This window comes from Trifolium pratense, linkage group LG1, assembly GCF_020283565.1.
Source record: "Trifolium pratense cultivar HEN17-A07 linkage group LG1, ARS_RC_1.1, whole genome shotgun sequence".
Lineage (NCBI taxonomy): Eukaryota > Viridiplantae > Streptophyta > Magnoliopsida > Fabales > Fabaceae > Trifolium > Trifolium pratense.
This window is the reverse complement of record NC_060059.1, coordinates 15,089,257-15,101,312: the sequence shown is the minus strand read 5'-3', so window position 1 is coordinate 15,101,312 and position 12,056 is coordinate 15,089,257. Positions and strand designations below refer to the sequence as shown.

At 31.4% G+C, this 12,056-nt stretch overlaps 2 protein-coding genes across 4 annotated transcripts; both read left to right on the top strand.

The window, feature by feature from the left end:
* The first annotated feature begins 4,798 nt into the window (after window positions 1-4,798).
* LOC123903192 (protein FAR-RED IMPAIRED RESPONSE 1-like) lies at window positions 4,799-11,179 on the top strand. Of its 3 annotated transcripts, XM_045953114.1 has the most exons (4): window positions 5,609-5,686; window positions 6,783-7,690; window positions 8,681-10,268; window positions 10,920-11,179. In XM_045953114.1, the coding sequence occupies exon 3, from the start codon at window positions 9,022-9,024 to the stop codon at window positions 9,844-9,846; it is 825 nt and encodes a 274-aa protein (XP_045809070.1). In that variant the 5' UTR covers window positions 5,609-5,686; window positions 6,783-7,690; window positions 8,681-9,021; the 3' UTR covers window positions 9,847-10,268; window positions 10,920-11,179. The 3 variants fall into 3 exon arrangements, with proteins under 3 accessions (XP_045809072.1, XP_045809070.1, XP_045809071.1); XM_045953116.1 differs by lacking the exons at window positions 5,609-5,686; window positions 6,783-7,690 and adding an exon at window positions 4,799-4,976; XM_045953115.1 differs by lacking the exon at window positions 6,783-7,690.
* LOC123888947 lies at window positions 6,806-7,447 on the top strand. The gene has a single exon (XM_045938115.1). The coding sequence runs from the start codon at window positions 6,806-6,808 to the stop codon at window positions 7,445-7,447; it is 642 nt and encodes a 213-aa protein (XP_045794071.1).
* Window positions 11,180-12,056: the final 877 nt, after the last annotated feature.

Genomic DNA, 12,056 nt, shown 5'->3' with positions numbered 1-12,056 from the left:
ACATGATGTAATATAATTAGTTGTTACTATACTCCTTATCTAAGTATTTACCATTACGACTTGTTCGTATGGTCTTAATACTTTTCAAAATTATTCTTTTACTTCATTCATAAATTCTTTGAACAAATTCAAAGAATCATACTTTGTGTCAACCACACATATTCACAACTACTAAGCTAATTAGTAATGTAAATGAAGTAAAAGAAATAAAATTATATTTAGCAAATAATTAGTTTAGTGGTTCATATACATCTCATATGTATATATTTCAAATAGATCAAATGTCACTTTGCCTTAGTTGGTAATTGACATACTGAACTATTTTCAAAAGTGGAACTCACATCCTTCAAATGATATAAATCAAATGAGTCCAAAAATTCCTATCCATGGAGTATGAAAATGTGTGTCTCACCTATTAGTACTAAACAATATTAATTGCCACTAATTTACAAGGTTCAAATCTTATTTGTTCCTTATTCATCATTGTTACAGATAAGGTTATCAAGTTGATGGAACTCAATTCCATTACTCAATTAGAACAATAGAATAGAAAACATTATTTGGATAATGAAACAACACTTGTCTATTATTCAAACAATCAGTCCTTTTTCTTGTCAATACAAGGTTTAGGTTCAATGTTTCTATTATTAAATGAAACATAATAACAATTATTTGGTTCCATGTCAAACTCAACTTCTACGATCAATGAAACTATATTTCATTCTAAACGTAGGTTGACTTTATCTATGGTCAAATTTTCACTTCTTTAAAACAACTTCATATTTCAACAAATATGAAATTAACAACTGGTATCATATACCTAAGATAAAAAGTGGATAATTTAACTTTCTATAACAAGGTCTATGAAGAAGTCTTACTTCTTTCTTCCACTTTAACTCTTTCAAAATCATTAGTAGTTTTTCTCGTATTTGAGAGAACCATTCTCAATACATGTACCAATTCAGAAACTCCTTTCTGAACTATTTATCCTTCGTAAGGACATTTTACAGTAAAATATAAAATATATGCCAAATATATCTAACTACGAAAATAAGAATATTTGTATCATGATTAAAACATATTTAACTAGGTCTTTAATTAAATATGCTCCCACTATTTTACTCAAACCAAATGACCCTCGACATTTGATTCGGAAAATCTCGTTGGAAGATTTTCTAGTGGGAATGAGATCCATATTTTACTATGTTCTAAGTCAGCGTTGGACTGATTACACAAAACATAGTTATTTTAGGTAGGAAACTCCTTTCCAATTGTATCTCATACAACTCTCATATCCTTTTCGTTGGGTGAATAACACTTATTCTAATCCATTATATGGAGTAACCCAACACTTGCTTCTAAAATCATATAATCATATTATATTTCTTTTAGTTAAGTTAGACCCAATGAATAGCAATCGGGTAAACTGGTTACCTCACCGCAACTTATCAATATAGACAATGCACTTTACGTTGGCAAAACCTACATTGATCGATATTGATCTTGAAGGGTGCTAAATGTTGGAAAGCTTTCAACTTAATATTTCTTTTAAGGGATTTTAATTAAATTTAATCTCACCGTATTTTGTATCTCATACAAAACGTGTTTCAATTTACATGACACTCATGTAAATATATGTTTAACAATTATATAAAATATTCAAAACATATATAATTAAAACATTCATCTCATGCATCACATACATAAAATAAACTAAGGTAGTATAGTTATGGCCTCCTAAAATGAAAGAATTAAATAAACTAATTTATTACAATTCTTTGACCCTCGAGCAAACTTTTCAAGTTACTCCGTCGACATCCTTCGTTTGGCTTTGTCTCCCGTCATCACGAGCAATTACAATTATTTAAAATAAATAAAGTAAGTAAATTATTACGACACGCAGGCCGTATTTATAAAATAATAAACCACGACACGCAGGTCGTATTTAAACCAAATAAAATAAACGCCAAACACACTAAGGCCATAACTATATACCTCTAAGAATTAATTGATTAAAATTTAATCAATTAAAATAATCAATTATAGTATTGCACTATTATTATTAATCTCAAAATTTGAATACATAAAATTAATTCAAATAATTAATTTAAAACAGAATCAAACATTTTGATTCACACGCTTTTAAAGTGCCAAATAAATTAAATTTGAATCAAATCTTTTAATTCACAATTAAATCTTTTTATTCAAAACCAAAACAAATTTATGCAAATTGAGCAAATTATTTTGAATAAAATTATTGACGATTCTCCAATCATCAAATATAGTAATTTAATTAAAACTCTTTTAATTAATAATCAATTTTGTAGTATCAAATCATATCTTAACAATTAAGAGCCAATCGTAACAAATCAGAGTTTTTATTTGTCTCACAAATATATTTATCTCATAAATATAGCTTCCAATTTGTTACAAGCAGTATGGAAAATATTTCCAGAGACTATACATATTAAAAGCAACTTCAATCAAGTTTGTTATATCCAATAACAACCAATTCACGTTTTATCAAATTGTATATATCTCATATATAAAATAAGTGATAAAGAGAATATTGAATCATATTCAAAACTAGAGAATTTGTTATTGAAGCACATATAGCCACATAATAAAGAAAATATCAACATATAATCTAAATTATGCATATAAACTTTTGATACTGGTATAGCAGATCACACATAGGGATTAAAATATTGTTAACATGTTGCTTCTTCAAATTAAACGTGAAAGCAAAATCAAGCACATGAATCAAAACACCTTTAAAATATTGCGTCAATATAATTATTATAATAGTTTTGAATCTAATAATAATAAAATTATATACTAGTTTTCGAATCAAATTCCATCTGCTCCAACCATTGAAGCATAAAACTAGTAATTATCATTCAAGTATATATCACATATATACAGAACAAAACCAGAATGCTTTTCACGAAGAACAACATATATACAATTAAATAGATTTATATAATTATGAATATAACACTATATAAACATCAATATATATCAATCCGATTTGAATATAATGATTTAATTAGAACCGAAGCTCTGATACCACTGAAGGGATTTAAGAGGAGTTTTTCAAAAATTTAATCCTCTTAGCGGAACAATCCCGATGAACGGATCTTGATTAAACCATTAATCACAAATCAAAGAACACAAAACCACAAGTTTATGTGTTTACCTCTTGAAGTGCAGAACCTTTGAAGTAGAAACTGTTTCTGATCACGAGCAAAGCAAAGTAGCGATGCATCTACTCAGTCCACACGAACAGACCTTCTCCGATGACCGGTGCTAGCCAATTCCACCAGAGATTCAGAGAGAACCGGGTTTAGAGAGTGGCGGCTAGGTTTCACTTTGTAAATTAGGTTAAGCTTACAAAACTTCATCACAAGGGTTCTATTTATAGAACCACTTGTCTGGTCATCAAGCCAAGCACTGCACCGTACCTTACGGTGGACCGCATCTCTCTATTTTTCATAAATTAAATAATAAGTCATACTTAATTATTTAATTACTAATAAGTCCTGCTTATTATTTTATAAATAAGTCTTACTTATTTATTTCTCTCATCTATCTGTCCTTTGTGTGTGACCCTGTAGGTTCTCGTAACGTTGGCAATAATATTAAATCACATATTTAATATTATAAACAATGAGCGGTATCTAGCAACACATCACTGCTACCCAAGTGACGAGAATGTCATGTGATCTGACGAAACCTTTATGTGATAATGATCGTGTGTATAATTACCCCTTTGCCCTTATATCTATATTGAACATAAGGCATAGATCGTGTCACCCTTGTATGGTTCAATATCTTATTTCTTGATCCCAGAATATACTGAGCAACGAATAAGCTCAATATCTCATATTGACTTAGTTCGGCGTGGCCACGCATTTTATCAGTCATATTCAATCAAGAGGCCTACAGATATTGCTCCTGTTATGTAGGAGGGGCAAATTCCATCTAGGTCACTCATGTCCCTCAACATGATTTATAGAGTACCCATCAACCGACTTTATAGTCATCCTGTTACGGACAATGTTTGAACAGCAACTAAGTACTCTACTCCACATCTAGGGTCCATAGTGGTTTCAGGTCGAAGGGTGGTATACACCATTATCACTATGAGAATAACTTATGACACTTTTCATAACATACTATGTAGTATTCTCATGGCGGGTCAATCCAATATAAATATTACTCCTAACATTTATATCTATGTGAAGACTTGATATCTCATATCCATGACTCGTGAGATGAGGTCATCAGTCTACTCACATAATAGTCTCTATGTTTTATCGTTATCCCACATCACAGTAAAACTTGACTATGGATACTTTAAGAATAGTGTCCTTATGTTTAATGGAGTCTCACTATTAAGTCACACTTAATGTTCCATTAATTAGACTAGCTATTCTAGGGACTTTATTAGTTTCAAATAAACATAATAAAGTAATGCCTTATTATATATATTAAATATATAAATCAAAGTCATCATACAAAAGACGATTCTATCAAAATAGATTGGCTTTTAGGGCTTACTCCAACACCTCAAGCCCACTAACTTAGCCCAACTCGCGTTAACTCTCACTAACTCGCGCGTTAACTAAATCTCTCGATAAATAACTTAAAGTTACTATCTTACTTAAAAGCCACGTCACCAAATAAATAAACACTTACATAGTGAATAATAAATTTGGGTCGTTACAGCATATACTTCTGGTTTGGTTCTTATTCTTGTTTTCATAAAAATTGGAGTAGCTTTGTTAAAATTTTAAGACCATATTTGATATTTGATGATACTCTAATCAAAATGCTTATGTTTTTGTTTTTCAGGTTGCAAAGTTTCTGGTTTTCTAGGTTCTCAAAGGACAAGGCAACTACAAATTTTGCAAAGTTGTCAAATGTTTGGATTTTAGAAGATTTATGTGGTAACTCTTCTTGATTAAGTGAAGGTTGGTTCACTCTTTTTTAGTCTTTATTTGAAATTGTTCTTGAATATCAGATAAGTACTCAAAAATCAATATTTTCTTGATTTTCTTGTTTTCTTTGTAGCATTTTGTAATTGTTGTGACAATGGAGAATGGTGAATACAATGCTCATGGTTTTGTAATCTAATGGTACATATTTATTGATGAAAAATGAGGTAGCACTAGGAGAAACACACAGAATTGGTACCACTATGTCTAATGGTAGCTGTCAAACTCAATATCTAACTGATATTGCCTTTGTGTCTCTGTTTTGTGGTGGATACTTGAATTTTAATATTGCTGATGTTCATGTAAATGGAACCAATGCATTATTTTTACATTGACATTAGTCTAGCATATACTTCTGGTTTAGTTCTTATTTTTGTTTTCATAAAAATTGAAGTAGCTTTGTTCTTACTTCAGGTTATTAGTGGGATTAATCAGGGATTAAGCTGCGGTAATCATACGTAAGTTGATGACTTATGGTTAGAGATAAGTTATATAGATCTGAAGTAAGACTTATGAGTTACGTACGACACATTTTAATGTTATGTATGCGTTGATTTCATTTCAAGTTGTGTATCTATGTATGTATCTCATGGTTTAAAATACTCCATGTTCTACTTGGGGGTTGTTAGTGGAGCTACGGAGGCATTACTAAGTGGTGTACCATCATTATCAATATCATTAGATTGGTAAGTTGGTGATTCTATACATCTGGTTTCAACAATGGTAGCGGTGTTATGTGAACTGGTGTCACTGCCCCTTTCCGCATCATTTGCTAAAAAATCTTGAAGAATGTTATCATACTTTAGAGTTTCTGATTCTCTTGTTTTGTTTTCTTCTTTTCAATAATTTGTGACAGTTTAACTGCTAGATGGTATATTTTCATTTGTTCTGCAAGTTTGGTACATCTGTGTTATTGAAACGATCATTTCGTCCTTTTAAAATTCATTTAAAACCATTAGGCAAGTATTAAATCTATTCTTGTTTTGATTTTGATTTTGAGGGGGAAAATTATTTCAGTAGTTTATACACTGAAACCATTACTCTTAGTAAATGGTTTCAGTTTATAACTTGCTGAAACCATAAAACCATACTTATGGTTTCAATGTTATATTTCTATTTTTTTAGGTGTTTTGTATAGTGAATGTGTTTTGTATATCCCCCTACATTACATAGCTAGCTAGTTGTGTATAATTTTGCATGCTTGAATATGTTTAACTGCTAGCTAGTTGTGTATAATTTTGCATGCTTGAATATGTTTAACTTTTGCATGCTTGAATGCTTGAATACTTTGATTTTTATTGTTATATTTCTGGTTTTTTATTGAAATGTATATTTCTGGATTTTGATTTTGAGTTTGAATCTCATATGGATGAATGTTGTGTTTGCCTGAAACCATTAGGCAAGTATTATGGTTTCAGGCAAAAACAACATTCATCACCATTTCCTAATTGAATACTTTGATTCTGATATGCTATTCTAAGTTGATTTTGATTTTGCTTTTGATCTTGATTTTGATTTTGATTCAATTATAATGTCTTTTGTAAACAATTAGATTGTAGATCTTTCTAATTGAAATAAATATACACATGACTAGCTACATATGATAGAAACAAATATACACTGAAACCATTAATATTGGTAAATGGTTTCAGTATATAACTTACTGAAACCATAAAACCATACTTATGGTTTCAATGTTATATTTCTCTTTTTTTAGGTGTTTTGTATAGTGAATGTGTTCTTGATTTTGATTTTTATTGATTCGATTGTGTTTTTGTATAGGTTTTGATTCGATTGTGTTTTAAATGGATTTAACGTCCACTTCATCTGGAATTGGTGATATTCATTCGACTGAAGCATCTGGAAGTGAACCATTGACTTCATCTGATAGTTCTCAATGTTGCCACCCTAACATTAAGAAATCATGGGACACTTTAGTATTTCATTCTATTAAAGAGGTTGAAGATTTCTATGGTCAGTATGCATATAAAACTGGATTTTCAATCAGGAGTATGTTGAAGTCGAAGAATAATTCAAAGAATAAGAAGTCGGATAAGATACATTACATACGTTATGTTTGTGACAAAGAAGGTTTTAAGAAAGGAAGTTTGCTTAATCCGAACAACAAGCCAAGATCAGACAGTCCGGTTGTTATTGAATTTGAAAAAGTGAAAGAGAGACCGGAGGAAAGGATTGGTTGTAAAGCTGGAATATATCTGATGTTGGATGAAGCATTGAATGTTTATAAGATATATAGATGGGAAGGGAATCACTGTCATCCACTACATAGAGAACAGCATCACCGTTACCTCAGATCATTCCGAGAAGTAAATGAAGTTCAAGGACAACTTGCTTTAATTAATTCTAAAGCTGGAATGTCAATGAGGACGTCATGGGTCAAGGAGTTGGAGGCACGGAGAATCTCCCATTTCGGTTTTCGGACTTAAAGAATTAGTTGATGACAATTTGTTCAAAGGAGATGATGAGGGTTAAAGCAACTGTAATTCAAGAGTTTTTTAGGAATGAAGCTATGTCGAAACCATCTTTTTATTATGATATGCAAGTTTATGCTGCAGAAGACATAGCTAGCATTTTTTGGGCAGATGGAATTATGCAACTGGATTATTCTTTATTTGGCGATGTCATCAGTTTCGATACGTACCGAACAAACAATCAATATCGTCCATTAGGTTAGTATTTTTTGCTTTTAAATTAGTACTGAGTTGAATCAAAGGTATGTGTTATACATATGCATTTTGATATTCACCCTGATTGACTGATCTGATATTGCATATTTTCATATACGCTTATATTCACCCTGGTTGTGCTATCTAGTTATCAATTGTGTATAATTTTAAATAGTTTTTTTTTATATGTAATGTAATGGTTTCAGATAGGTTATACAGTGAAACCATTTTTGATGTTGAATGGTTTCAGATAGGTTATACAATGAAACCAATGGCTAGTGATTGCTTTATATATGTTGTAATTTGTTTTGATTTGGTTCATTTAAAGCTGGAATATATCTGAAGTTTGACTTTCAGTAGTTTATACACTGAAACCATTACTCTTGGTAAATGGTTTCAGTTTATAACTTGCTGAAACCATAAAACCATACTTATGGTTTCAATGTTATATTTCTCTTTTTTTAGGTGTTGTGTATATCCCCCTACCATACATAGCTAGCTAGTTATGTATAATTTTGCATGCTTGAATATGTTTAACGTTTGCATGCTTGAATGCTTGAATACTTTGATTTTTATTGTTATATTTCTGGTTTTTGATTGAAATGTATATTTCTGGATTTTGATTTTGAGTTTGAATCTCATATGGATGAATGTTGTTTTTGCCTGAAACCATTAGGCAAGTATTATGGTTTCAGGCAAAAACAACATTCATCACCATTTCCTAATTGAATACTTTGATTCTGATATGCTATTCTAAGTTGATTTTGATTTTGCTTTTGATCTTGATTTTGATTCAATTATAATGTCTTTTGTAAACAATTAGATTGTAGTTCTTTCTAATTGAAACAAATACACACATGACTAGCTACATATGATAGAAACAAATATACACTGAAACCATTAATATTGGTAAATGGTTTCAGTATATAACTTACTTATGATTGCTTTATATATGTTGTAATTTGTTTTGATTTGGTTCATTTATTTTTGCAGCTGCCTTTCTTGGTTTTGACAATCATCGCAAGAGTGTCTTATTTGGTGCTGCCTTACTGTATGATGAGACAGCTGCTACTTTTGATTGGTTGTTTACAACATTCTTGAAGCGCATGTCTAATAAGAAACCACAGACGATATATACAGACCAGGCTACTGCGTTGTTGAAGTCAGTTCCGAATATTTTTCAAGGTGTTTTCCATGGTCTTTGTTCGTGGCACATATCAGAGAATGCAAAGAAAAATCTCGGCACTCGTGCGAACAGTTCCTTTTTTGATGAGTTAACTAATTTGATTTCAAATGTAGAAGATGAATAAGATTTCGACTACAATTGGGATCAGATGATGAAAAATTGTTTTGATGGAAGGCCTATTTCAGACTGGACATGGCTTGTCCAGACTCATAGGAATCATATGCACTGGTCTTCAGCTTGGGTCAAGTCACATTTTACAGCTGGTCTGAAGACGACTCAGTTAAGTGAGTCTTTCAATGCTTTTCTTCGTGGATTTTTGAGTCCAGACCATTCACTTGTTCAATTCTTTAGTCATTTCAACATTATGGTTCAGAGAATGAGGGATAATCATGCTGATTTGAACTTCAAGGCTGCTAACACTAGAACAAAAAATAATTACCCCAACAGTCAACTGATGCGGTCCGTTGTAAAGAAGTACACACCAGCTTCTTTTGCATTTATCCACAGGCAGTATGACCTTTCCTTCAAATATTATTATCAGGAGGACACATCAAAAGGGTCTGAGTTAAATAAGTTTTTCAAAGTGTTCACAATTGAAAAGGTTGATGATCCTGATGAAGTAGATGATCATAATGATGATGCTGATAATGATAATGGTGGGGCTTCAAATTCTGATGAATTTCATGAAATTATGTCCCCGAGTTATGAAGATCTTGATCGACTTGATGAGAGGGTTGTCACAGTTGACATTAGGAGCAAAAGTTTTAGTTGCACATGTCGTATGTTTGAGAACAGGGGATTCTTATGTCGACATGTTTTCAAAATCTTGGAGTTCTTGGGTGGTTCTGTGCAATATCATTGTTTGAAGACAATACTTGCACAATATGTTTTGAAGCGTTGGACTAGAGATGTGCGTCCGTCTGTCGATAAACTGAAATCTTCCATCAGTGTTGGCACTGAAGACACCACCTAAGCACAACGATATCAACAAATTTGTGCTGTTACAGTTCAGCTTTCTACGCGTGTTTGTGCAGATCCAGAGGCTTCTCAAATTTTTCTTGATGGTGTTCTTGAAGCTGGGAAAAAGGCAGAGGAGTTACTTTTTTCTAAAGGTATTGGTACAAACCCGTCGTTAGTGACGCCGTCTAAGTCTTCAAAAGCAATTGTTGTTGTTGGTGAACCATCTTCCGGTAAGTCCACTGCACCAAAGTTCAAAGAAAGACCAAATCCAATTAAGTCAAAGAAGCGACTTAAAAGTGATTATGAAAAAGCTAGAGAAAGGTAGAAATTCATTATAGAACGGAAGAAACAAAAGAGAGAAGATGAGGAGGCTTTAAAGAAAAAAAGTGCAGCAGGAGAAATGCAAGAGCAGCAGTAATGTTCCTGACTTCCAAGGTTCGGCTTTAATTTGCATTATTTTCTTCATTTCTTGATACAGTTGGGTTATCTTTGTTTTTGCTTGGAATATTTCAGTAATATCTAAAGTTTAATAAATGGAATGCAGCACTTTCAATAGCATTATTATATGAATGAATTTGATATTTTAGTTTAATGAATTGTAATCTTCCTAGTAGCTGTATGTGAAATGATTGCAGTTTCTGGAATAGATAAAGGGAGTAAATTATATGGTTTTTTGGTTTTCTGGTTTGTATATATGGTTTCATTTGATAAGCTTATGAGTTAGTAGTGAACAATGTATGTTCTATTAATGCAGAATTTGGCCATATAAACATGCTTGATCTGATTTAGTACATCTTTTGCATGAATTGCAAATTAAAACATTCATTCCAATTTGATGGCTGCACAATAGAAAGAAGTAGGACATAACAATGTGTCAGTTGTTTGGATAATTTGTTTTAATATTCAGATTTAATACACAATTTGATGTTTGGTTGTGCTACATTGTGATTTTTTATGTTAGAAGTGTTATAGTTTCCTTTTGACCATTTTTTTTACGCGCTTTATTGCATTGAGTGCAGCTTTACCACTGAATTTGATGCTTTTATATTTGGTTTATCTCATGTTCTTCTTCACTGAAATCTCCAGGTTCTAAGAATTTCATAAGGGTTGCAAGCAGAGGTTGATGCCATCGTCTCATTCCCTTTTGTGGACCAAAGATTGTTTTCACTCTACAAATGTCAAGATTAAGCTTGCATTTGTATATCTATTTGAGCTTTAAAATCAAACTTGTAAAGGATGTGAGACATAGTTGTGTATTTTTGGATACAACCAAACATGGTTTATTAATAATTCATTATCTTTAAATGGTAAATTGATAATATAATAACATTTTTATATTTGGTCCATTATTATGATTATATTTAGCCATTTGTTACTTTCATCTTGCACTTTTAACAAGACTGATGGAAGACTAATGGAAGTTTCAACTAATGGAAGTTCCTGAACCTTTTATCAAAAGTGTATATGTAACTGAAACCATTTAACAAGACTAATGGTTTCAGTGTATAACGTACTGAAACCATTTATCAAGCATAATGGTTTCAGTGTATAACTTACTGAAACCATTTAACAAGAGTAATGGTTTCAGTGTACAAATCCATAATGGGTTAATAATATTCAAAATCAAAGGATATAATATTGAAAATCATAAGTATGAAAACCAAAATCAATTGTTTTTTCAAAATTGAGATAATTTTCAAATGGGTCTGCTTAATAGTTAATGTCGTTCAAATGCATTTATAATTGAGTTGAGAAATATTAAAATGTATTGGATTCGAAGAGAGGAGAATTGTCTTCAAATCAACTCATGAACCTAAACCTCGGAAGAGAGGTGATGTGTTGGATTCAAATGCACGTCCTTCAAATGGGTTGATTCGAAGACCATCCTTATCTTTCTCATGTTGGGAGACCATCCTTAAGTAGGTTTCAACTAATGGAAGTTCCTGAACATTTTATCAAAAGTGTATATGTAACTGAAACCATTTAACAAGACTAATGGTTTCAGTGTATAACTTACTGAATCCATTTAACAAGAGTAATGGTTCAGTGTACAAATCCATTATGGGTTAATAATATTCAAAATCAAGGTTATAATATTGAAAATCATAAGTATGAAAACCAAAATCAAGAGTTATTTCCTTTCACCAAGAGTGGCTAGAGGCACACAAAAGAAAAATTAAATTTCGAAAGTGGCGAGAGGTTTTTTCAAAATTGAGATTATTT

Coding starts and splice junctions, on each gene's coding strand:
- LOC123888947 (XM_045938115.1), top strand. CDS start 6,806: ATGGATTTAACGTCCACTTCATCTGGAATTGGTGATATTCATTCGACT.
- LOC123903192 (XM_045953116.1), top strand. CDS start 9,022: ATGATGAAAAATTGTTTTGATGGAAGGCCTATTTCAGACTGGACATGG.